The 27,314-nt window shown below is 29.5% G+C and overlaps 3 protein-coding genes and 1 non-coding gene across 6 annotated transcripts; 1 reads left to right on the top strand and 3 right to left on the bottom strand.

The window, feature by feature from the left end:
* Nucleotides 1–418: 418 nt before the first annotated feature.
* Nucleotides 419–491, bottom strand: TRNAF-GAA (transfer RNA phenylalanine (anticodon GAA)). Its single transcript has one exon. It is a non-coding gene; the product is annotated as a tRNA-Phe (tRNA).
* A 6,446-nt stretch (nt 492–6,937) lies between these two features.
* ATSAC1B (Phosphoinositide phosphatase family protein) lies at nt 6,938–17,621 on the top strand. 3 transcript variants are annotated; one of them, XM_028058738.1, is made up of 21 exons: nt 6,938–7,205; nt 7,492–7,657; nt 7,787–7,870; nt 8,488–8,615; nt 8,705–8,796; nt 9,640–9,697; nt 9,952–10,008; nt 10,108–10,141; nt 10,224–10,304; nt 11,098–11,204; nt 12,409–12,495; nt 12,573–12,650; nt 12,840–12,910; nt 13,009–13,107; nt 13,535–13,634; nt 13,719–13,827; nt 13,967–14,039; nt 14,432–14,525; nt 14,883–14,975; nt 16,078–16,144; nt 17,127–17,621. In XM_028058738.1, exons 2-21 carry the CDS (start codon nt 7,510–7,512, stop codon nt 17,252–17,254), a joined length of 1,788 nt encoding a protein of 595 aa, XP_027914539.1. In that variant the 5' UTR covers nt 6,938–7,205; nt 7,492–7,509; the 3' UTR covers nt 17,255–17,621. The 3 variants fall into 3 exon arrangements, with proteins under 3 accessions (XP_027914539.1, XP_027914540.1, XP_085526150.1); XM_085670024.1 differs by lacking the exon at nt 6,938–7,205 and adding an exon at nt 7,386–7,407; XM_028058739.1 differs by lacking the exon at nt 7,787–7,870.
* A 2,992-nt stretch (nt 17,622–20,613) lies between these two features.
* On the bottom strand, nt 20,614–21,608 carry LOC114173854 (dirigent protein 11-like). Its single transcript, XM_028058504.2, has one exon. It carries the CDS (start codon nt 21,453–21,455, stop codon nt 20,877–20,879), a length of 579 nt encoding a protein of 192 aa, XP_027914305.1. The 5' UTR covers nt 21,456–21,608; the 3' UTR covers nt 20,614–20,876.
* Nucleotides 21,609–21,884: 276 nt separating this feature from the next.
* Nucleotides 21,885–25,003, bottom strand: LOC114173853 (putative serine/threonine-protein kinase PIX13). Its single transcript, XM_028058503.2, has 6 exons — nt 24,837–25,003; nt 24,450–24,745; nt 23,169–23,304; nt 22,932–23,074; nt 22,588–22,711; nt 21,885–22,477 (listed from the first exon to the last, which is right to left on the bottom strand). Exons 1-6 carry the CDS (start codon nt 24,898–24,900, stop codon nt 22,155–22,157), a joined length of 1,086 nt encoding a protein of 361 aa, XP_027914304.2. The 5' UTR covers nt 24,901–25,003; the 3' UTR covers nt 21,885–22,154.
* Nucleotides 25,004–27,314: the final 2,311 nt, after the last annotated feature.

Raw genomic sequence — 27,314 nt, 5'->3', positions numbered from 1 at the left:
GCAATATATGGCTGAAGGACATCATGTATTCCATATAAGTATATTGCATTAATAAATGTCATTTGCGTTAATGTGTGTTTCAAATGTATTAATGTGTGTTTATCGTGTTTGTCCATCTTCAAATTGATTTGAAGCATCGGTTCAACTTATTAGTCTTCATACTATGATTTGTTTATCGTGTTTCTTCATATTTTTTCTACGTATTACTTCATCTATAAGTAATTAATAAATAATAAATAACTTTACAGAAGAAATTCTACCACTTTTACAATAAAATTACAAAGTAATTAATATTTTAAAGTTGTTAGTTACACGCTTCAGAATAAGTGACCCTAGTTCTTACTGGGCTAACGTAATGAATTATTCATAAGCCCAATCCCTTCCAAATAAAGGAACAAAAAAACCAAATTTGAAAAAATGCAGTGAACGTGGATCGAACACGTGACCTTCAGATCTTCAGTCTGACGCTCTCCCAACTGAGCTATCCCCGCAGATCATTTGCAACATCATTACGTTTATAAATATACCAAATAATATTATATTAGCATAGGTATATTTTATTAACCAAGTTTACACATGCTATCCATCCCTTTCTCAATATTGTCTTCAGAATAAGGATGGCAACGGGGCGGGGCGGGTACGGGTATCATGATCTCATCCCCATCCCCATAATAAAAATTTATCTCCATCCCCATCTCCAAATCCAACGGGTATACAACTTTTGACCCATCCCCATCCCCACCGGGTAACGGGTATTTTCTTATACCCATACCCATACCCATTTTTTTATTGTTCCATATATCAATTAAATATTTTTTATAAAAAAAATTTAAAAATCACAACAACGGAATCATGATACTATCAAAATATTCAATATTAAAATAACATACTCTTTTTGATTTTCATGATGTCAAATATTAAGAAAAATATTATAATAGTATAAATCTCAAATTAAAGTATCAAATAACAACTAAATAAAATTCAAATAATTATATAAAAGCTAAAAAATTACACATTACTAAAATTTTATAATAACCAAAATATTTATTAATTTTACAAATGATCAGTGGTTTCATTTGCATTCGATCCACCTACACATAGAAAAAAAATTAAAAATTAGATATGATATAATAATTGAAATTGAAAATTTTAATTACTAGAATATAATGTACCTTCTTCATCAGATTCATTTTCACTCGTGAGAACATCTTTTCCTTTTAATTTTTTAACACCTACAAACACCAAATGTAGAATATTAGATGAGAATTCACAAAAAATACTAACAAAAAATATTAATAAATTTGAGTAACTTACCTAGATGGTTTGAGTTCCATATCCAACTTCTTGTACACATCAAAGCCTCTATAGTAATATGATGAAGTCGACTACGGTGAGAAGTTAATATCTGACCACCAGTACTAAAAGCAAATTCAGAAGCTACAGTTGTTATTGGAATAGGTAAAACATCCCTTGCAATTGCTTGAAGGGTTGGAAACTTTAACCCATTTGTTTTCCACTATGATAGGATATCAAATTCTTGTGTAACCGGCAAATTATCTTCTTCCAAGTAATAATCCAACTTTGTTTTCATAACTGTAGTTCTAGATTTTTTCTTTTTTGCCATAAACTCTAAAAATTCATTCGCATCATTATCAACATCCTTTCCCAACTCCAATGATGTAGCTCTATAAGAAGAAGTTTCATTCTTTTTTGATTGATATTCCAAAACCAAATCATAGCACATTTGACGAATCCTACTAAGTTTCAGATCAAAATCATTACCATACAATTTATAAAAATAATATTCTAACATGTCCATCTTGTACCTTGGATCTAAAACTGAAGCAATTGCCAATATATCATGAATAACACTCCAGTAACTTTCAAATTTCTTTAACATTTGTATTGCCATATTTTGAATGGTTATCTCAGGAGATTTAACCCAATCATTTATTGCAATCTTGATCTCACAAATCTTTGGGAAAAAGATGTTGGCAGTTGGGTATTTGGAGCCAGAAATGATTTCTGTGATGTCATTAAATAATTTTAGCCTTCGACAAACATCCTTTGCAAATTCCCACTGCATATCAGTTGGCAAAGAAGTGTATTGAGCTTCACGTTGCTTTAACCTAAAAAACACATCCTTATAACATATGGCAATATCAAGCATCTTGTAAGTAGAATTCCATCTAGTTGGGCAATCCAAACTTAACTTTTTAGTGAAAGAAATTCGCAATTGTCTAGCTGTTTCCTCAAATTTTTCCATTCTTTTAGGAGTTGCTGTCCAATATGCTACACTTTCTCGAATTTTTTCCACCCCTTCTTTTAGGACGGCTAACCCTTCTTTCACAATCAAATTAAAGATATGTGCTGAACAACGCATATGAAGCAAAGACCCTTTCTTAATGAGTGTGTCCAACTTCAACTTATCCTTAATTGTTGTCACGAATCTAATAAAACCAATATGGTCCACTATTGACAATGGATATTCATGCAATATAATCATTGTTGCAAGTTCCCTCTTGGCATTTTCTTCATTATAAGCTCCACAAGCCAATTCCTTTTTGCCACTTGAAATCTTAGAAAAAAGTGTTTTTTGTCCCCCTTTTCCTTTTGCTAAAGCCTTCTTTTGAATACATATGTTTGTATGATGGTGCAAGTGCTTTGTTCCATTCTTTGTTTCTCCACCAAGCAGTTTCTTGCAATAGTTACATTTAGCTTTGTATTTTCCATCAACTTTTATCTTTTCAAAGTGTTCCCACACAACACTTTTCAATTTCCCTTTCTCAGGCTCTACTTGTGTTGTTGAATGTATTTCATCATGAACTTCTGAAGGTGTTTGCGTAGATGGATTCAATGGAGATTGACTGTCATTATTGGAACTTTGAAAGGGAGTTGGTTGTTGTGAACACTGTGGTGGACTTGGTACCTGTAAATCTTGATCTCCTGTGCTCATTTTCTCTAGAAACTAACATACGTAACAAAAAAAAATCAAACAAAGTAAAAAGGTTAATTTCTTTTTTAACAAAATATAAAAGGAAAACCAATAATCAAGTTTAAAAATATTTCAAATATTTTTTATACTATTAAAAATTTATATTATACCACTTAAACGAAATAGCACAAATAACAAAATTAAATTAATAATAATTCAAATTTAAACATAGATTCTTCATCTTTTGATCTTGAATTAAATTAAGGATTTATGCAATTGAGCACTTAAAATTGAGAATTAAACATTATCATGAAACAAAAAATAAATAATAAATAAAATTATCATAAAGGAGTAAAGATAATTAAATGTGTGACCCAAATTTGAGAATATCCATTTGAACATAACATAACGGAAAAAAAGATGTATAATTAAGATTATGATAAAAGGAAAAGTACCTTGAAGATCTGCTTAAACCTTAAAGAACAAGCCAAACAATTAAAAGAGAGTAAAAAAGTGTATAACCAAAGTAACAAAAAGAAGAGCTACAAAATAAGAGTCAAACATTTTCATGAAAATAAATAAATAAATAAAGATAATCAAATGTGTAACCTAAAAATTATTTCATAGAATGAAATTGAGGAACACCTATTTGAACATAACCATGTACAGAGAGTAAAAATTATGTAATAAGAAGAAGAAAAATTACCTTCAAAATTAAATCTTGAAAAACAAACCAGACAATTGAGAGAGTAAACAAAGTGTATAACAAAAAACAAAGAGAATGAGAAATATGTTATATATATATATATATATATATATTATATTATATTATATTATATATTATATTACTATGTATATATATATATTATATGTGTGGATATCTTATGTTTATATATATATATATATATAATTATTTATATATATTATATTATATTATATATTATATTATTATTACTATGTATATATATATATTATATGTGTGGATATCTTATGTTTATATATATATATATATATATATTTATAGATATATATTTATTTTAAGTATATATTATATTATATTATATAATAATATAAATATAATAATATATATTATATTAATATGTATATATATTATATATATATGTGTAGATATTTTATGCGTATGTATATATATATATATATATATATATATATATATATATATATATATATATATATATATATATATATATATATATATATATATATATATATATATATATATATATATATATATATATATATATATATATATATATATATATATATATATATATATATATATATATATATATTTCTTTTAAATTTTTATAAATTTGTAATGTTATAAATTTGTTTATAAAAGATCTCACTAGTTAAATGATTAATTTGTTTTATACGTATATATTATATATATTATATTATATTATTATGTATATATATTATATGTATATTATATTATATTATATTATATTATATTATATTATATTACATGTATATGTGTAAATATATATATATATATATATATATATATATATATATAAAAGTATATTTTATTTATATGTATATATACTATATTATATTATATTATATTATATTTTATGTGTAAATATATTATTTATTTATATATATTTTTTAGATTATTTAATAAATTATAAATAGTTTAGTAATTTAAGTGGGGACGGGTATTTGGGCGGGTATATATATATCCCATCCCCATCCTCATCCCCAGTTGAAAATTTCGGGTATTACCCATACCCATACCCATACCCAGTCAAAGCGGGGATTCCCCGTCAAAACGGGGACGGGTTCGGATGATACCCACGGGCACGAGTTTATTTGTCATCTCTACTTCAGAAGTACCATTAATTACTTTAACTGTAATTAACTTTTTTTTTTAGTATTTTTGGTTTTCATAAATTGAAAAGGATATTTATGTTTATAGATAAGAGTATCTTTATAATAATAAGATTAAAATAAAATTTACTGACACATAACATAATATATAAACTTAATTATTTAAATATAATAATTATGAAAAAAACGTAGAGTTTAATACTAGTTATATCATTTAATGCTATTATGTCACTAGTGTTATTATTTCAAGCTATTATGTAATAAATTTTATTATTTAATGCTACAATCAACTTAAATATTTTTGTTTAATGTATTTGTAAATGTAATTACATTATTTAAATATTATACTTACCTTTTAAATTTTAGGACTCTAAACTTGTGTATCTATTTTTATTATTATTTTATTTTGTATTTTTACAAATAGTTTTTATTATGTACCCACTTGTATTGTGATTTTAAATTCACATTCCTAAAAATTAAATTCCTACGGTACTCTTTCTTCACTCCATTATATCAAAATCTGTCTAGTTAATTTTAGTACTAATATTTAATAACTTTACAATACTATTTTTTTTTTCATGCATCCACTTTTAAATTTTCATTTAATTTTTTTTTTCAATTTATTTTGTGCTGTGTATTTCATGTACTTATACGTCACATCATATTAAATTTTTTTCCTATATAACTACTTTTTATTTTTTATGAGTACTAGAACAGAGATAAGTTTTGGATTCAATATTATAAATATTGTATAATCCGAACTTAGTATTTAAAATTCATATCCATCCGTTTAACTTAACCCCAATAAGATATAAAAATAAGCTTAACTGAATTAAACAGAATTATAATTTTGATCAGTTTTAAATTTTTTTAGTTTTCAAGTTTTTCCTCCTTTTGGTCTTCGTGGATGTGGTATTGGAGTTGACACATGTATGATTTGATTAGAAAAATAATGAACCTGTGTTAGTTTAAGTCGTTGATTAAAGGTTGTTATCCTTAACTTATTATTTTTTTCATAAAAATAGATTTCTTATAAATAAAACGATTACAAGAGATTAACATTTAAATATATTTTATATTAATTATCTCGTACTAAAGAATACCACTCAAATAATATGTTTCAATAACGAGGAATTTTTTAATTATTTTTCAATGATTTTTAGATTATCTATATATTTATTGTGTATGTCAACGTTTTCAATGAATGATATATTCTTTCATTGATTTATTGTATTTAAATGTTTGTGATAAGTTGGTTATGATATGATGTAAAAACTAGTAGTCATTAGAAAAAAAATACATCTAAGTTAGTAACGTGAGTATAAAGTCGGTGGATTTTTATGAGATACCTATAAAGCAAATCATATTTCAAATAAAAAAAAACTACAATATATGGACTATTGATAAATAAAAACTTTAAAATTAATTAGCGAACACATATAACGTCTATAACGTCTATGTGTGCACATTTTCCTAATTTTAATAAAAAATTAAATTAAAATGAATAAAAAATATATAATTAATTATTAAAGTATTTTTTAAATGTAAATTTAAAAAACAAATATATATAAAAAGAATTTAAACATAACGATTAAAGATAAAAAATATTTTAAAATAATATAAAATTTAAAAATAATAATTAAAGATAAAATAAAAATATTAAGACAAAAAAAAATCTCTTTATATATTATATTATTATAGATTAATGTTTTCAAGAAACTTTAATCTATATTCCTATAAATAATATATAAATAACAAAAACCGGTAAAATATATTCATAATCAATTTTTGTATCAACAAATTAATTAATAACTGACAATCTTTTAATCAACATTGTGATGCACTTTATTCCGTAAAGTATATTTTCTCCTTTTAAAGGAACTATGTCCTTTCTTTTGATTTTGATTTCTCCCGAAAAATGTATTAAGAAAAGAAAAAAGTGAGTTGAATAATAACCATATATATGCAAAAGTCAACCATTGAGTCAGAGTTAAGTATTCATCAGATCCAACGACGATTATGATCTCATCACATAGCCATTCACGCTCGCTAGTCTATTGACCACGTCATAGGGTTCTCCGCTGTATTAGGCGACACTCTCACAGACCTCTAATCAACCACCACGTGTAAGGAGCACACACTTCCCCTGGCTCCGTTTCCGCGGAACCAGTCCAAGTTTCAGTCCTAAAGCCGCATTTGGACATCACCAATTCCAACAAGGATTTTGCCCATCGCAATTCTGTCCCGTTCCGAAGCTTCCAAACACGCCGTTAGCTTTTAAAAGAAAAAAAGGAATATTGCACGTTGGAGCATCATTCCTTTTTCGTTGCAGTCCCGCACTTCACGTATTAAGAGCCCAACGCTAATTCGAATTTGGGTCTTAATCTTCACTTCGTTCTTCGATCTTGCCAACCAGGTAAACTTATTCATCAATCCTTTCTTCATTTTCTTCACCGAGAAACCAAATCAAGCTATCTACTCTTAGCGGGAAACTAGTTTTTTGATTTAGATTGGATCGAACTCAACTAGTTCTCTGTTCTGAGTGGTTCGAGCATAGTTTTATTTTATTTGATTTTTCCCGCTCCGATTGATCCGTCAAGCCGTGGGAACCGCAAACTGTAAATTAAGATTTGAATCGCTGATAATTGATGATTCCTCGTGAATGTAGTAGTTAGTTGCTTATTCGAATGTGTTGTTTTCAGCGAGTTCGAGTTTCAATAATGATGGAGAAGGCAGATTCTGTGCAGAAGCTGTATTCGCGCATGCGGCTCTGGGCATTTCCGGATCAGTATGTGATTGAGCCTACGGATGGTTCTTCTGGTTCTTCTTTGGCTGTTAGTCGAGCCGATGGCTCCATGAAGCTCATCGGTAGGTTCTTTTGTTACTTCTCTTCGAGCTTTTGTTATCGTATTGGTCTTGCTTTGGTGATTTTCAGTTATTCGTTACTGATCGATGCTTTTTAATGCGTTTTACTCTTTTATTGTATTGCTTTGACAGATGAGGTTCCGGAATGCAGCTCGCTTCGTGTTCCTAAGATATATACAGTTTTTGGTGTTGTAGGGATGTTGAGGCTATTGGCTGGTTAGCAATAACTTGCCATATTTGATGATGGATAATATAGATATAATTGAGTATTGTATGTTGCTTAAGTTTTTATTTCCTTGTGTGTTGAAAGGATTTCTTGTTGGTGTTCATCCTTATCTGTTTGCTTCTGCATTAAAGCGAAGTAAATCAAGTAATTAGACTAGGGAGTTCTTTTGGGAGACAGATTATGACTGGGAAATTGGGATATTTGACTAATGATTTATGATAATTGGTTTTGGAACACAAGTGAAAGCAATATTTGAATGCAACGCCACCAAAAAAGTAAATTATGCATATTTTCATATTTATCGTTTTGACAAAAACTATGGGTTTAGAAATCATGGTAGCTTTACAGTCTTCCACTGTATGAGTTCGTTTTAGTTATTTATCAATGTGGCTTATGCAACAAGCAAGTTCCTACTCCCTGCCTTGCAAGTTCCTACTCCCTGCCGCTCTCCTTATTCAGTGCTTGTACTTGTGATTTTGATATTGATATGGTATCTGATTTTGTTGAACTGGTTTACATACCTGACTTCTCTTCAAAACTCGTAATATTAAATGCTAGACTTCAGTTTGAGCAATCATTTTGGTACTAAATTTAACTGTTCAATTAGGATCATATTTGCTGGTTATAACTGAGCGTGAGTCTGTTGGATCTTACTTGGGGCATCCAATTTTCAAAATTTCTTCATTGAAGGTTTTCCCATGTGACAACTCTCTTAGAAACACCCCTGCTGAACAGGTATGTTTGCTACAGATTCACTTATTTCTTATTTCAATTGTACGTCAACTACCAGTTTGAAACTAATAACTGCTGTATACATTTTGCAGAAGAAAATAGAGACGGAGTTTTCTTCACTGCTTAATGTTGCTGAGAGGAGCTCTGGTCTGTTCTTCTCATACGAGACCAATTTAACTCTGAGGTATCTTTGAATATTTCTGTAGCAGTCTTGCGATCGTATTTATGGCTGAAATATGATATGGATTTATTTTGATTCTAGCATGTGCTGTCTTACACATGTATAAATATCAACAAAAATGAAAGTAACCATACATTCTTCTTTTGATAAGTAGGCGCAACCATGCAACATCTAAACCTATAGAAAATGCCCTTCTCTCGTATGAAATATGTACAAGTTTTTTGCATGGTATTAGTTCAGTCATGTTCAAGATGAAGACTTCTAATTGTGTAGTTGCATTCCATAGTGCAATTTGAAAGATATCATTACAGTGGAAGTGTGGATCTGAAAAGATTTAATGAAAATATGTATGGCCATATTGATTATAAACCTCTAGAGCATGTATTTTAGGGGTAGGTACTTATTTTAATATTAAAGCTGTTAGTCATTACAATCTTGATTAAAGTTTTAGAGGGAATACTGTGTTACTTCTACGTTATGAAGGTGGGCAAGTACTTTTAATCTTGAAATAAAATTGAGTGCACATTCCAGTTTGATAAGAAAGTACAATTTTGGCTCAATCCAAAAATGATTATCCAATAGAATTCCCTTCTTTGTGAATAACATATTTATGGTGTATAATTACTTGACTTATCTAATGAGTCTTGAAATCATGGACTACCTAGTTCTAGAAAATTTTCTGATAAATAAACGTAAAAGAATTGGTATTGCTAATTTTTTTAAAGATTTAAGTCATTTTGATGTTATTTAAACAATGTTTTGTGTTGCTTTAATAATATTAATCTTAGTAAAAAGATTATTATCCCAGTTGAAATATATGAAACTTTATTATATTATGTTCTGCAGTGCACAGCGATTGAATGACTTGGGTGACGAGTCTAGATTGCTTCCACTTTGGAGACAGGTATTTATTTATTTTTTTCTTTGTCACAAGCATGATAGTATTAGAGATATTTATTTATCTTTTGAAAACGGTGTTGATACCATGGTAGAATCCTCCCGGGCCGAGTATACTTTATTCTCAATATTATTCATATGTGATATGGTGTGATTGACACTCTTAGTGTCTATGCAAAATGTTCTCTCTGAACTGAATTTTTTCCACAGCTATTGGTTTTCCCTACTTTTGTGCTTATGATATTAAATTATTGATCACAGGCAGAGCCTCGATTCCTATGGAACAATTATATGTTAGAAGTGCTCATTGATAACAAGGTAGGTTTGTGGCAATTTTATTTTTACCTTTCCATGTTTTCAGTACTCATGCGTTCTTTATATTACTAACCAACAAGTGTGCAATCCTGTGCTTTTCAGCTTGAACCATACTTGCTCCCTGTAGTCCAAGGCAGTATCCTTGATTAACTGTTTGCAATGCTATTGCGATCATATGTAACTATTTCTTTTCAAGGTTATCCTTAACAAGTAAATAGGCTTTCATCACTATCAAGCAGCCATTGGGAAAGATATTATTGATGTCACTTTGATTGCTAGGAGATGCACAAGAAGAAATGGTATTTAAATCTTTTATATACATTTCTATTTATTTTCATGCACCAAGACAAAATAAAAATTCTGTTGTTTCTAGATAGTCTTTGCACTTAAAATATCATATGTATGTTGTTCCTGACAGTTTATAAAATCAAAATCTGAGGCCGTAAAATAAGTTTAACAGTTAATGTGTTGGTGATATTGAAAGCAATTATGAGATTTGTTGGCGGTTGCACTTCCTTATTTTCTCCTTTTGGTTGAACTAAATGGATGGTAGATGGTAAATAATATGTTTTAATTACCAACAGTTTAGGCTGGGATTTAACGACGACAGGCCATGCACAATATTAGAGATTTTTCTGCTATTCCATCTCTCAATAACATTACAACTATTTTGATATTTGACCATAGAGTAGAGTATTGATACAATAAAAAGACGCCCCCACATTACACTGATTATATTAACTAGGCCATGAAAGCAATGTTTTAGTGGTACCAGTAATGAGCAATAGAGAGCAAATAGTATATCAATTAGTTAAAATTTATATAGCTGAAACAATAGGTCTTCTGCTTTGGATGAATTCCTAATCACAATTATATGGGGAAACAAAAAGCATTTCATTCAAGATGAAGATCCTCATGAAAGTTATGTATTGAAGATATTAATTTAATACTATAATCCAGAATTATTTTAGGCATCTTGAAATATTTTGTATGGGAAACAAATACAAGGCTGTTTTAACACTTTAAGATGGATGTCATCATCATTTATTGGTGGTTAACTGATAGTAAATATATAATTTTGTTTCTTGAAAGGAACTCGGATGTGGAGAAGAGGAGCTGATCCTGATGGCTATGTTGCCAATTTTGTGGAAACAGAACAGATTATGCAGTTTAATGGGTATACTGCCTCTTTTGTTCAGGTATTGTTTTCTATGACTATGAAGTGAACCAGTTATATGGTGGGTTTGACATTCAAGATATGAATGTGTTGATGACATAATTCGGATTAGTGATCCTATTCTTAAAGTATTTTCGTTGTTTTGAAATAAGTTGAGCACAACCCTTTTCCAGTTATAGGCAAGTTAACAGCAACATAATTAGTAAACAATTTATATCTTATACTCTCTTTTTTTTCATGTTCATTATATTTGAAAAATTCTTTATTGTCTATCCAAATTAGTATTTTGTATTTATTTTCCCTTCAAATTAATGGTGTCGAACTTTCAAGAAGCCAGCTTCTTGGGTAGTTGGTGCTTATAAGTAACTTTTAGTTTCGTAAAGCTAGTGATACCAAAGAAGCTCATTGAATTACATCTCTGTTTTTGTCCCCAAGGATACTTGGAGCAGGTTTCTGAATAATGAGCAAAAGACATGTGTTTTTCTTTCACTAGAGTTTTCCAGTGGAGAATCGTAGTTTTGGTTCTATCTATTCTAAGATTCTAAGAGTCATTTTAGATAAATTTCTCAACAAACCCTTACACAGGAGAATTAAATGAAATGTTTCAAGGAGGTAAGATGAATCAAAGTTTTCGCATAAGCTAAAATTAACTTATGCACTTCTTTAGAAGTTTTATCTGGTATCTTCTCCACAAATTAATAGAGCTCAAGATTCTTATCTTAACGAAGTTCAACAATAGGGTTTACTATTGAAAAAGCTCCTATAAGCTACAAGCAAACCTAAACTAGGCCTAAAATAACTTTCGTACTGTTCTCTTTCCTATTGTATTTATTGTTCCATATTCACCTTGACACAATCTACCAAACATGATAATTGTTTCTTTTTATATAAAGCCATAGTTTTGCTTAGAATTCCATGTTCATGTACATTTTTTAGAAGCTCATTTGTTGCAAATTTATTTTCTAGTTTCAAGATGTGCTGGTATTCTAATAGTATTAGCAGGTTTGTCATGGAGATCTCTGCAACTATGTTATATTAGAATGGGTGATTTATGCCATTGTATGATCCAAAATTACATGACTGTGATAAAAGCAAAGCAAGAAGAGCTTGGATGTTTGCTTTCAGTTTTGTGAGATAAATGCTAACTGCTGGTGTACCACCAACATTATGTCAATTAAACATGTTCTTCATTTCATATCAGAGTCATTTTGGTTGAGCTTTTGCAGGTGCGTGGTTCAATTCCACTCCTCTGGCAGCAAATTGTTGATTTAACTTATAAACCAAAGTTTGAGTTGTTGAAACTTGAGGAGGCTGTAAGTGTTTGTATTTCTAAGGTCTACATATATTATTCTATGTGTCTTTAACTTATATTTCTTTGCTTAATACACAGCCACGAGTCCTAGAGAGGCATTTCTTAGATTTAAGGAAAAAATACGGGGCTGTATTGGTTGTTGATCTTGTTAACACGGTAATTATTCTTTCACTTGCTTAATGAGTTGAGGTTGACAATTTCACCTGTTTGTGTATGTAATTGCATTGTAAATTTTTTATATCACTGTAAAGAATGTGTGCGAGAATGTGTTATAATGAGTATGAAATTTTTATGTATCAGCATGCATAGATTTGAGCCTTCTTCTTTTCCCTTGGTATTTTTCAGCACGGAGGAGAAGGGCGACTATGTGAAAAATTTGGTGAAACAATGCAGCATGTGGCTAGCAATGATGTAAGGTAGAAGTCTCTTTCAGTTAACTTTTAGGCTAACATTTATGAATTCTTATGGCTCGTCTGCATTACCCATGTAAATTTGATTTTTCTTTTTTGTGTAGATATCTGCACTTTGATTTTCACCATATCTGTGGGCATGTTCATTTCGATCGTCTCTCAATCCTTTATGAACAAATTTCAGATTTTCTGGAAAGAAACGGGTATGGTCATTTTTATTGGTTAAGCTATTAGATATTGACTTTCTTGAGGATTAGTTACAATTTGATTCATGTTTTTATATTGATTGGTTTCATGCAGGGAGCATTTATGAACTACTTATCTTTGAAAAAATACCATAGTTTATTTTATTTATCTTTGATTCATGCTTTTACATTGACTGGTTTCGTGCAGGGAACCTTTTGTGAACTACTTATATTTGAAAAAATACCAACAGTTTATATTACTATGTATGTTGTGCTGCTTAATTTGTATTGTCTGCTGTAATAACTTGGACACTTGGACACTTATAAGCATAATGTCATGAGCTGTCTAACAAATATATGAAGCTCCTTTTTGTGTTTAGTTCTAACCGAGATATTTAGAAATAAAAATCTGACCCTGGGTTGAATTTTTATTTTGGAATTATAGATATCTTCTGCTGAATGAAAAGGGAGAGAAAATGAAGGAACAGCTTGGAGTTGTTAGGACCAATTGTATTGATTGTCTAGACCGTACAAATGTAACTCAGGTTGGCTGATTCACTTAGCTAAATGTATGTATCTGTGCTTATGACATGATTTTCCTGCTTACTTATGTTGAAATATCTATGCAGAGCATGATAGGTCGAAATATGTTGGAATATCAACTTAGAAGGCTGGGTGTCTTTGGTGCTGAAGAAACCATTAGTTCACATCCAAATCTGGATGAAAGCTTTAAGATCTGTAAGTGATTATTAATTTTCAGATTATGTGATTTAAAATATAGATATATGTTGTATTTTGTTATCTTCATTTAATACTTTCAAATTTCATTGTTTCATGGCACTTGAAACTAGATTTCTGACTGATTCTCTTTGGTCAGTGTGGGCTAATCATGGGGATGATATAAGCATTCAATACTCAGGAACTCCTGCCCTTAAAGGAGACTTCGTCAGGTATTTATTGATGAACTTTTCTAAAGCATTTCATTTTCCTCAAATAAAAAGAATATTGAGAAATTATGATCCCGTGAAGGTTCTCCTATACTGATTTCTTTTTGGTGAAGTTCTATGTTGAAGTCAAATTAACATAGGATAATTTGAAACCATCACGAGAGTGTCTTGTATTATATACTGCCGGCTATTACTGTATTGTCTAAAGCAGTAGCAGTGTAGACTCTTTTAACTAATAATAAGGTAGGAATTGATTTTGTCGCTTCACGGTTTCACCATTTCCCGATTGTGGGAATTCTGTAAGTTTTGTGCCTAATGTTATGATTTTTAGGTTGCTGTTATGATTTTTAGTTTAACCACTGTGTCTTCTCTAATTAAATTGTGTTGGGATTCAGGTTTGGGCACCGCACAGTTCAAGGGATAGTACAAGATGGCTGTAATGCTCTTCTACGATATTATTACAATAACTTTCGTGATGGAACAAAGCAGGTCTGTGAGGCGAATTTGTCATTATTTACTGGGTACTCCAGCAGTATAGCAATTATGTAGAATATTTAGGTTGTCCACTGATCATTGCTTATTGTCATATCTAGAGTTTTGTCCTTTGTATATTTGATTGCTAAGGTTTTTCTACTCAGTAATGATTAGCGCTTATGCTTTTGGAGATATTGAGTTTTCATGTAATGTTTCAATGTGGATTATTATCTTATAATATTGTTTGTTCATATGCTTTAGCACCAGCTGAATAGATCTTGTGTAACTTATTCTTTTTAAAAGTTAGTTTAAAGAATTTATTGATATATTAGTAATTGATTTATGACTTTGATGTCTTTTTATCATGCGAAGGATGCAATTGATCTCATACAAGGACATTATATAGTTTCTGTCAGCCGAGATACAGCTGCCAGTTCTCAGAAAGGAGGCCTTGAAGCTATAGCTGTAAGTACATTTCTAAGTCTTGTCCTGAATAAGCTTGAGACATCTATTTTGGTCTAAGAACAGTTTTTAGAAACCTTACAATTTTATAAATATATTTTAACTTAGGCATGTCTAAATTCATAATGGTTATACTTAAATTAGATGAAAAATAATTTTTATGGATATGGTGTATGTGTCTGTGTAGGAAAATATAATTAAATAAGTACTTGTATGTTCTCCTCATTTATTTATTTAGTGTTTGGTTAAACATGTTTTGTTTTCAAGGCTTAGGAAAGTTGGTACTCTACTACATGAAAGTGGTGGGTTGCAATGAGCCACGGGCACAAAATACATGAAACCAAGTCCCCTGAAACTCTGACACCCCTCTGTAGTAATGCGTCTTTGTGTTCAACAAATGTAGGACACGACATATGTATGAATTTTGACGACACATTCTGTGCAGTGTTTAATTTAAAAAAAAAAAATGCTTTTTAGGATCTTTGAGACCGTTCGGATAGGCTCGGACACAATATTAATATAAACATACTTAGTGATTTTGTTTAGTAATGCGAAATTTTTTTAACTTGTTAATTTATCTTTTAATGAATCTCAACTAGAATGTTTTTTTCAATAATTATAACGATCAACAAGGAGATAAAATATCTTAAATGAATCAGATTTTTTTTTTTTACAAATAGATAATTATATTTGATTAATTTTTTTATATATGATTTTAAATATGTAAATCTTGATTATCAATTAAAATAATTCATAATATATATATATATATATATATATATATATATATATATATATATATATATATATATATATATACACACATTTTGGAGATTATAAATGTTGCAGCGTCTATGCTACATGTCACCCATGTTTTATTTATTTTCTCAAAAAAGGCCTTCTATGCTCAGATGAACGACCGGATTATTCAGTGAAGGAAATATTTGAGTGATTAAGTTGCTGGATTTAAGTAACAATGATTTCTTCTTTTTTTTTTTTTGCATTTTTTGCTGTGTGCAGTTCATTAATATAAAATGCTTCAAGGTAGTCAATATGCATTAAATGCCAATTGATATTAATGTTATTCCATTTTTTATCTTTGCAGTCATTTCCCTTGGCTTTTGCTCTGGTTTTGACTGGATTCCTCTTTGCAACCATGTCTTTGAGACAAGGTGAGTTTACTTTAGTTTAAGTTGAAGATACAAATATATTTGAAGGCTTATTAGCTGAGGGAAGGGGGGGGCCGGGATGGTGTTTAGATAAAAGAATATGAAAATAGGAGGGATGACTGCAGAGAGGCTAATGACTAATTAGTTGATAATTGTAAAAAAAAAAAGACACGTAGTTAATACATACAAAATAACAAACCCTTGGTGACACTCATTGTCTTTTATATATATATATATATATATATATATATATATATATATATATATATATATATATATATATATATATATATATATATATATATATATATATATATATATATATATATATATATATATATATATATATATATATATATATATATATATATATATATATATATATATATATATATCGTGTTGTATGATACAAGAAACAACATTCCGAACATTTAATGAAACATGTAACTTTTCTGTAGTTTGGTAAAAATTTAAAAATAAAGGAGACCGAGTCTTAATCAGAAAGCATGATGAGTAATACCATACAATTTTCGTGTGATCCAATTTTGTACAATTTAGCATTTTTCGTTATAACTTCTCCTATTCCATACTATTTTTTCCTCAAGATAAACATACTTCCATTAAAGTGGTCAGATGTCTTGCACCTGATGCTGCGAAATTTTGTAGCCTAGGGTTTCTAGATATTTGAACAAAAACGTGACATGAAATTTGTTAGAATTTATGTGCTTAGCTTTTTGTTGAGATATTGTAAAAAGAATGGCATATGCCTGTACTTGATACATTATTTTTACGTTGTTTTGAAGTTTGGTTGGCATACAAGGAAGTTTTGTCCATTGTTTCTGTACCAGATACTTCTATACGTTGACTTTACTAGCCTAGGTTAAGGTTAAGGAGTCTCACAAGTGCCGGATTAATTCACTTTGTTCTGCATGTGTGTGATATATGGACTTTAAAAGAGATAATCTTTTGTTCATTGTTTCAACAGTGCGATACGATTTTCGGCACTTCTTCTTTTCGCTAATGTGGGCGGGCATTAGTGTGGGTATAGCAGCATTTGTGAGGGCCAACGGCCGTGTTTTCTGCAACAGACCTCGCCTACACAATCCCCGGTGATAACTTCTATACAGATCAGTTTGAACAATTTAACTTTTTATGTGAAGGTCCAGCTTCTGCAACAGGAATCACTGGCAGAAGACTTAGTTCTACATCTAGATCAATATTTATGTGAGGCTCCTTCTTGCAGCTTATTATATTTATTCTTGCTAATTTGTAATCATTGTAGCTTCCAGATATATATATTCATATCATAGTCCATTCATCTCCCATTTGAGTGATTGCTACTTTATCGGTGTTTTCTTATGCACCGGCTCCTCCCTGTATATTTAAGTTTGTATTTGTGCCTTCTTTATAAGATTATGGAGACAGTTTAAGGTTCTTAGGAAACACACTGATTTGATTATCTACTATTATTTTAACCAAATTCTTGATTTCTGCAGTAATTTTATATTTTTATTTCAAAAATCAAGGTTCTTGCATGTTTGCTGCAGTCCATACTAGACCAGGTTTTTTTCTAGAATATTTATAAAATTGATAAAAAGAAGGGGAGAAAGTCCGTAAAATAACGTTAGCAGTTGTATGTGCAATGTCCATCAGAAGGATCTTCAAGCAGCTGAACATGTTGCTTCGTTAGGATTGATAAAGGAAAGGAGAATGGAATCAAATGGTAAACCTCCAAAGATATTATCATTTGTATCCTTAAAAAAAGGAATAACTAATGTTCATTCATATATTTACTTTTTTTTTGTTTGTTAACTTGTTACCTAATTTTATTATTTTTCATTTATCTAACGTATAAATTTCTTGACTTTTTTTTTTTACTATTTTGATATTCCAATTGTTTATTATTTATTTGTTAGTTCACCATTGTAGAGACTTTCTAATAACATGAAAATTTTAAGAGAAGAATTCAATTATAATATGGAAAAACTTAGAAGATGAAACAAATTTATAATAAATGAAAATAAATAGTAAGTCTTAAATGAGAGTGTTGTCAATTGCAATTGGTTCTTTCTCGAAAATTTGATTTTGATTTTGTAAAACGTGGAGCTGTAATGGCTTCGTCTATTGAGAGCACCTCCACTATCATGTTTTCCGTTTTCACATTCCATCTGCACAAACCAGTCCTTTTCCATTTTTTCATATCTACTACACTCACAAAACACACTCCACCTTCACCTTCACCTTCATATAGTTATGTGGGAATGACTGTTTCATACAATTACAAAAATAATATAATAACATGATGATCACAATGTTAATGATAATGGTAGTTTTGATGTCAACAAATGATGAAAATGGTAACTATAATTAAGGTAAATAAAATAATGGCATGATAACACTGGCGATAATAATAGTAAAACAATAAAGTGGTGATAAAGTAAAGAAGAACAAAATGTATTTATTATTATTTTTAATTTGACCCTCTCATTGTTATAAGAAATGCATTGAATTAAACTAACTCTATGATAAGTAGTAATATAATAATAAGATAAATAAATTATATTCAAAATTTACTATATGATAGCATGTTTATACTTACTCATCAAACTAGTTCTTTTAGGAATTGTTTTAAAAACCATATCGAAAGTGATTTCTAAATGAATTTTTCACTTTTTACTATAACAATATATACTATGTTCAATTACTATAGCCTTATCTAAAGTGAGATGATGATGTTGACTTCCAAGTGAATACATGACCGATAATATAACGATATGATAAAATGTAAAAGTCACAAAGCAATTCATTTATCCATTATTCTGAGTCCATCTACAAGTACTTTTTTTATTACAATATTGTTAGAAAAATGGTTCATATGAAATTTGTTCTTTTAACTTCATAAATTATTATCAACTGATCCATTATCATTCAAATTTTAAATAAATGTTTTTACCGATATTTAGTGAATTAAAATTAATCTAATAAGTTTTTTTTTTACTATAACAAATTAATGCATTGACAAATATAGTTCATCATTAATAGCAAAAATTTGTTAATAATTTGAGTTTACCGAAGAATTAACAACGAATAAATATCTACTAACAAATAGTTGTTGATAAATTTTATTGATATATCGTAAAATTTGTTAAAAATTATCTATGATTGCAAATATGTTGATAATATCAATCGCTAATTATTGATGAATTTTGATCCTAAAAAAATTTGTCAGTAAATTTACGATTTGATCTTCTTCCTCCTTCTCTTTCTCTTTTTTTTTTTCCTTTTCTTTTCTTCGTTATCCTCTTCTTCTTTCCCCTCTCCTCCTCTTCATCCTTTCCCTCTACCGTTGTCATGTCCATCTCTTTCTCTTTCTCTTCTTCTTTTTTTTCTTCTTCCTCTTCCTCCTCCAACTTTGGCCACCGTGTTGCCGCCACGACTTCTCCTCTTCCTCATTTTCCTCTTCTGCATTCTTTTTTTCTTTTCTTCTTCTCACTCAGTTCTTTCTAATATATAAAAGGTTTTACTAGATTTGACTATTGGATACACTACTGACAAATATTTTTGTAATGCAAATTTTAATTTATTAATACATCAAAACAATGAATTTTATCAATAAATTAATTATAACAAAATATTTTTTAATAATTTAAATTTGAAATTCGTCGATAAAATTTATTAATAAAAGTCATCAAAAAATTTAGTTTACTGATGAATTTATTTCTATCGATAAAAGTTCGTTGGTAATTACAAAAATTTTGATTTTTTTTAAATGATTTACATTATTTTTTTAAAAAAATTTAAAATGTATATCTCTAAATTTATAAGATATATTATTTGTATGTATATATTAAATTGAATTATTATCTAATGCATTAGAATTTTATCTGGTCTACCCATTTCGAACATCTCCTCTCATTCAAGGACAGTAAATGTATTTTTAAACTAAAACTGTAATTACAGAAACATATTTTTTTGTTTAGAAAGCCGATGTGACGATTTGAAGTAACAAAAGAAAAAAACATTATTAACTCTAGTTTTAGTAAAACACTATACACTATATTTAAATTAGATTTTAAAATACAAAAAAAATCAAAAAGTGCTATGACCACCTCAAACATGACCTTAAATTTTGCTATGATGTTGTTTTCAAATATGGTATATTATAGCTAGTTGGTGAGATTCATAGGATGTAACATCGTCAATGTCTTGGTTCTTAACTCTGACAGTATAAGCTAATTTTCATATCACCTAATTAAACCTTTCTTATACAATGAATCTCGTAACATGTCTTGACTTTTGACCATAAAATAAGGTAATCTTTCAACCTATATATCAATCAATCTGGTGACATGTTCAAAGTTTGGGATTACCCTCATCCGTACAGAAAAATATATCAGAAAAAAAAAAGTGTTGGATTTTTAACAGTATTTGTGCAAATAAACACAGAATAAGACTGAAAGAAAACACAAAAATAAGACTGAAAGAAAACACTTTTATTAGCAGAGCATTGTAATACATTATCATTCAACCCAGAACATGTTTTAATAATTACAACACCCCAGAAATGAACACATTATGTTATGACTACAAGAAAGTCACACAGGAAAATTTTCAGAAACAAAACAAAAAACAGTAAACAACAGCAACAAAGAGTGTTACATGAATCACACAGCATGTGATTAGGTTGGTTAAAAAGCAATGATATAATAAGAAAGAGATTCGATGAATGGAAGTTCTAATAAGAGGGTTGAGATGGATACGGAGGCCAGTAAAGATGAAAACCAATCTTGAAGACAAGTGTAGGAGGGTTTACATGAAGTGGAGAAGAGGTAACATAGCCATGCACGAACAAGAAATCTTCAGTGCCTCCTACGACTGGATAATCCGAACGCTCGAGGGTGTTAGTGCCTCCAACAATGGAAATGGAGCCCTTGTGATTGTTCAGTCGAAGAGTTAACTTTGCAACAGAAATGCTGCTGAGTCCATCAAGACCAGAGGTGATGGAAGTTCCTTCTGCAGTTCCCAGTTGTTTGGAGGATCTGTTTGGTTTCGCAGTCAAAGGGTCTTGAAACACCAAAACAGTGCCAAACGGGGTTGAGTTTTCACTCTTTCCTTCACCTCCTTCCACGCCGTTCACTGTCACAAAACCTGTTTTGTTTATGGTTTCGTGTTGGAACAAGGTGAAGTGAAGGGATTTTGGAGCAGGGTTGCCACGCTCACGACGGTGGTTGCGGTGGTTGAGATGAGAGCCACCGGTCACGGCCAAAAGTGAAAGGAAAACGGGAAGAGCATAGTTATGGAAAGCGAATGTCATCGTTAGGTTGTTTTTTTATGAAAGAAGAAAACTGGGTTTGTAATATATATGCTAAGTGCATGACTCAAGAGAACTAGGTTTGCAGTACCTTAAAATTTGTGTGAATGATGGAAGACCTTTTAGTTGTTGTGTCTAGAAACAATGTAGAAAGAGTCAAATTACTTGATCTGTCTCATCTTGATTTTCCCAATGTTTGTACAATTAAGAGCATATGATTGATAAAGGGAACTTAGGTACAACTTGTCTATCAAAATACTGCAAACACACATTATTAGTTCATAATGGTAAGTGAAACATGACACTACTATAATTGAGTGTGAATCATGGGTAACTCTCGACCCACCCTTAAAAAAGTCTCATGATTTTCAACTTTTATAAAATATCTAATTGCATGCTCTCCTTTATAAGTTAAGTTGACTTCCTAACATATTTAAACGAAATGATGATAATACATAAGTAGAAACTAGATACATTTACAGAGCAGTGGACAAAGCTCTACATCAACAAACACTCATGCACCTACAGGTCTACCACCTACACTAACTTAAACAAAGTTAACTACACAAGAATTGCTATCTAACTACATGCTGAGTACACATGTTGATGCAATATCTTTCCGATGAAGGGCTAAACAGAAGGATGATAAATTGGGTAATGAGAATTGAACAAAGTTTGAAGCATAGTACAATGTTTCTTTGGTTATTTCCTTTTATCCTTTATAACTTGTATGCGTTCCAATGTTTCCAGAACATCTTTCATGGGAGGACGTTTTTTACGGTCACGTTCAAGGCATTTTAGAGTTAATTGTGCTGCTTTCATTGCTGCCTTGCTTGAATACTGACCCTCTATTCTCTCATCCATTATGCTTTTCAACTTTCTTTTATCAGACAGAGAAGGCTTAGCCCATTCAATTAGATTCTGCTGCTCCAAGGGCCTGTTTCTATCAAGTGCCCGCAACCCTGTCAGAATTTCAAGCAGCACTACACCAAAACCATAAACATCACTCTTCACATACAAGTGTCCTGTTCCATCACAACACCACATATCAGAAACATAGGATTTTCTTATGTTTCAACAAACAAGTATCTTCACAAACCAACCATTTAGCTGTGTGTGTAGATATGATAATCACCTGTTGCAATGTATTCTGGAGCAGCATAGCCATATGTGCCCATGATCCTGGTAGTCACATGTGAAACTCCCCCAGAAGGCCCTAATTTGGCCAAGCCAAAATCTGAAATCTTTGCATTGAAATCCTACAAAAGATGAACACACATTTGGTTATAAATTAGATTTGTGGATTTCTATGTTTCTTTACAAGTCTTTTTACAGAAATTTATTCCACTATGGCATAAACTCATAAACCTGGCATGCATCCAGAAGTCAGATTTTTGGCTTCCATTTCTCATGGTAATGAAAAAAAAAGGTAGAATATATATATATAAGAGAAATGCAAGAGAGGTAAAAATAAGAAACCTCATCAAGTAATATATTTGAGGCTTTGAAATCTCTGTATATGATTTGCTTTTCTGAAGTGTGTAAGAAAGCCAAGCCTCTAGCTGCACCAATAGCTATTTTGAGTCTGGTGTCCCAAGACAGTGGTTCTGTGCTAGTATTTCCTGATTGGACATAAAAACACAAACATTATGAGCTAAACTCAAAACAAATCTATGACCAACAATTTTTATTATGTTAATGGTCTTAAGCTCATACTTCTAAAGAGATGATTCTCCAAGCTTCCCTTTGGCATGAACTCGTACACAAGTAGAAATTCCACATCGTCACAACAGTAACCCAAAAGCTTCACCAGGTTTCGGTGAGAAACTCTTCCTAAGAAATTGATTTCTGACTGCATTGTCATGTAAAGCAACATGTTACAAAATCAGAGATAGCCTGGTCGGAATGGAATTTGTGCAAACTCAAAAAAAAAAAAAATTAAGCTTTTGAAGATAAGTGAGAATTTAAAAAATATCCAATCAAACATAAAAGATAAATCATAAACCAATAAAAAACATGATAAAAATGGTTATTATTTTTTAATAGATTAATGTTGCTTATATAATAAAAACTTTTAATAATTTTAATTCACTTACTTATTTCATATATCTGTATCACATTGTGTATACAAGGATGTTAAATTTTATGGAAAGAAAAAGGGGAAAATGTTAAAAAAAAAAAAAAATAGCTGAAGTAACTTTTGAAAATAAGACATAGATTATAACCTTTTTTTTCTTCTTAATCTGAATTAATTAAAATGAGAAATTAAAACTGAGTAAATAACTTCTAATTTAATTTAAAACGGCTATTTTTATTTTTCAACTTTAATTTTTAATTCAAAGTTATCTATATGAAATTCTGAAGTATTTTACACATCAATTATAAAGCAAAGAGAAATAACAAATATAAATAATATAAATCAGCTCAAAATAATATTAATATAAATAAATATCTTAATTTCGTTATTTAATACGTGTCATCTTGCTAAGTGGACAGATAAAAATAAAGAGTAAAAAATTCTATTTTTTATTCTTTAATCATTATCTGACAATAATAAATAAAAATGTTTCAAAAACAGTATTTAACAAGATGTGTCTATTGCTTTCTTATTAGGCAGCAGTGCCTTTTCCCTATTTCTGGACCATGTTTTAGCCTCTCTTTTTTAATTCAAACAACACGAGATTCCTTGAACAAAGTTATTAAAATGATTAGATCAGAAACATGAGTTGGTTAGATTATAAAAAGATGAATAACAAATAATGGTGTCATTAAAAAATCATGTTGTTGAATCAGAGTTGACCTTTATACTAACTTTTTTGATGTCTAAAGTTTCATTAATCAACAAAGGGTTATTTGCTGTCACAAACATTAGGTGCAACTCCATTACCACAATGCAACATTATATTAATCAAAACTTAACATAGTCTGCACAAGAATCACAGAACACAGAACATGTGAATAGTTTGAAAAACCAGCAAAGTGGAAAATTAAACTAACCTGCCATTCTCGAAATCCCTGCACACTCTCGGAGTTCAATTTCTTAACCGCAACCACCATTCCAGATCCAGCTTTGGTTGGTGTCAGTGTCTTCTCATGCAACCATCCTTTGTAAACTTTCCCAAAACCCCCTTCTCCAAGCAATGCATCAGATCTGAAACTCTTCGTTGCAGCTTTCAGTTCTGCAAAATTGAACTGCTTCAAGTTCCTCGTTTCCACACTCGGAAACACAACGTTGTTTCCACTGTTACTGTTACTGCTTCCTCCACTAACACCTTCGCCTTCACGTTCTGAACCTGCATGTGCCAACAAATTTCATCAAATCTCTGATTCTCTCTCAGTTTTTGTATGAAAGTATAGAAATATGAAGCAGTTTTGGTGACTTGCCAGAACCGTGAAGAGAATTAGAAGGTGTTTGGCGAGGAGCGAGGGAAGCAAAGCAGAGACCCATTTTGAGTGTTAATTAGTGAAATGGAGAATGAATTAATTGAAAAACCAAACAAGAACTTATGAGTACATAAGATGGGTCGTTTTCGTTAGTAATGAATCGACGTTGTTGAATTGTGTGGTATTTATAATGCCGTGTTTGGCGTGTTGGTTTCGCGTTTAGCTTCACTCCTAATTCCTTTTAAATATTAAAACCTTTTTATACTACACTCACGTTTTTGGTTAGAAGTTAGAATACTCTTCGCTTTCATAAAGCAATAGGAAAACGATCGCTATCGATTCGACACACTGTTTAATACCCTTCAAAACTTACATAGATACCCTTAAAAACTTATATTATTATCGTACCACTACTTTTATTCATTTTTATTTAGCAATTTAATTTGTACTTTAATTAAATAACTTAATTTAACATTATATAGAGTTCTCAAATGGAGGTAAGAACAAATATGGACTGTCAAAATAATTTTCTCCAAATTTATTATTGTTAGGTTGAATAGGTTTTTATTATTTATTATTTATTATTATTATTAAGTGTTGTTCTTTCAAGATTTAGGACCTTTCAAATTTTGTCAATTACTTAAATTTGCATTTGGATTCCCAACAAATATATGTGCGATTTTGAAAAAAAAATTTCCACATAATATATTATAAATAAATATTGTGAATAATATGACATACGTAAAAGTTTTAATACATCAAGTTATAAAATAATATTTGCATCCATTTATACGTAGGATCGAGACATATCTCCTCATGTTAATGTATATACATATTAAACATGAAATTAATAATTAATGTGTGATAGTACGATAGAAAAAAAATTAACAAATATCATCAATTTATCTTTATTGGTGATGTGGAGGAGAATTGAAGATATAATAATCTTCATAGACAATATAAAATATATAGTAGAAACTTTTTAATCAAAGTGTTTGCATGTAAAGGATAGAATGAAGGAGTTTGATTCAATCTCACACAGCACTTGTAAATTCTGGTAGATATAATTGTCATAAAAAGTAATGTTAACTCCATGACAAAATATAATTATATTGTTTTTATATATATATATATATATATATATATATATATATATATATCACAATTTTCTGGTATTTTATGTATTCAATTTGTAATAAACTAATTAGTTTTATTGGGCAAGCATGGAAACAATAAGATTGTAAGTTGGGGTCATAAGATTAGAGGATTACATAATTTTTTATGGTACTCAGTTAGAAAATCACCCTATATTCAATAACAGTATTTTTACGATATAAATAGCACTACATAACATTTTATATTTAAACCTCATCTTTTTACTTGGAATATATACAACTCAAATTATTTTTTTTATCATATGGAATATTTACTAACTTTGTTAATAATTTATATTTTAACAAATTCTGAATTTGTATCATTTTTATTATTGATTTGTAATGTTAGTTAGCTCTTACCGTTCTAGTAAAAAAAAAAATCACAAGTATTTTATTTGGAGATCTGATACATGAAACGGTGTATTTAAACTTAAACAATTAATTAGCTCAGAGTTTAGCTTTTTGCGTATAATTATGTTTAAGACATAGATTAAAAAGTGAAAGCAATTTTTGTATTAAATAATTAAAAGTTATCCGTAAGAATTAATCAAAGCCTTCTCTCCAAATATTTAAGGCAGTGGATTGAAGGAAATAATTAAATAAAATATATTAAAGTATCTGTGATACGTATTTTTATCTTTAATTGGCACAAAGTAAGGTTAATAGTTTATAAAGGTACGCTCTTGGAGACGAGGATGAGAACACGTTGTAACAAAGTTTGACCATTGACGCGGTTGCATCTGTATTATTATTATATCTACGCATTTTTTTTAAATAAGTGATATTACGTAAATAAGTGATGATAATATAATATTATTAAATTAATATATAGAATTGTATTTATTAAAAATAAAATAAAATATACAAAGAAAGATGGAAGAATAACTGAATAAATAAAAGTAAAAGAAGAAAAAAATTAATTTTATAATAAAAAATTTAAAAGTAATCGTTTATTTTTAAAAATTTAATAAATAATTATATTTTAACATATAAAATTAATATTTAAAGTATAAATAAAAAATAAAATCTCTTAATATATATATATATATATATATATATATATATATATTATTATAGATGGTAGAATTATTAGAGAAGAAGCTCCATCCTTTCGTTCACTATTTTTTAAACTTTTGGCGTATCTGCTCTTTATTTATTGTTTTTTTTTATGGTGTGAAATCCACGCGAGAAGAGCAATTCTGTTTACACTGTTAAAAGATTATAGGTGTAGTTGAAAATTTAAGTTCGAGTTCAAGTTTTATATTGTGTAGTTTTATCGTTGTCGAAAGTCATTGTCGAAGTCATTGTCTTTGTTTTGTTTTTT

The sequence above is a fragment of the Vigna unguiculata genome, chromosome 2, assembly GCF_037176805.1.
Source record: "Vigna unguiculata cultivar grain cowpea cultivar isolate G323 ecotype 2 chromosome 2, ASM3717680v1, whole genome shotgun sequence".
NCBI lineage: Eukaryota > Viridiplantae > Streptophyta > Magnoliopsida > Fabales > Fabaceae > Vigna > Vigna unguiculata.
Note: the sequence above shows the minus strand (reverse complement) of the source record. Positions and strands in the feature narration are given on the sequence as shown.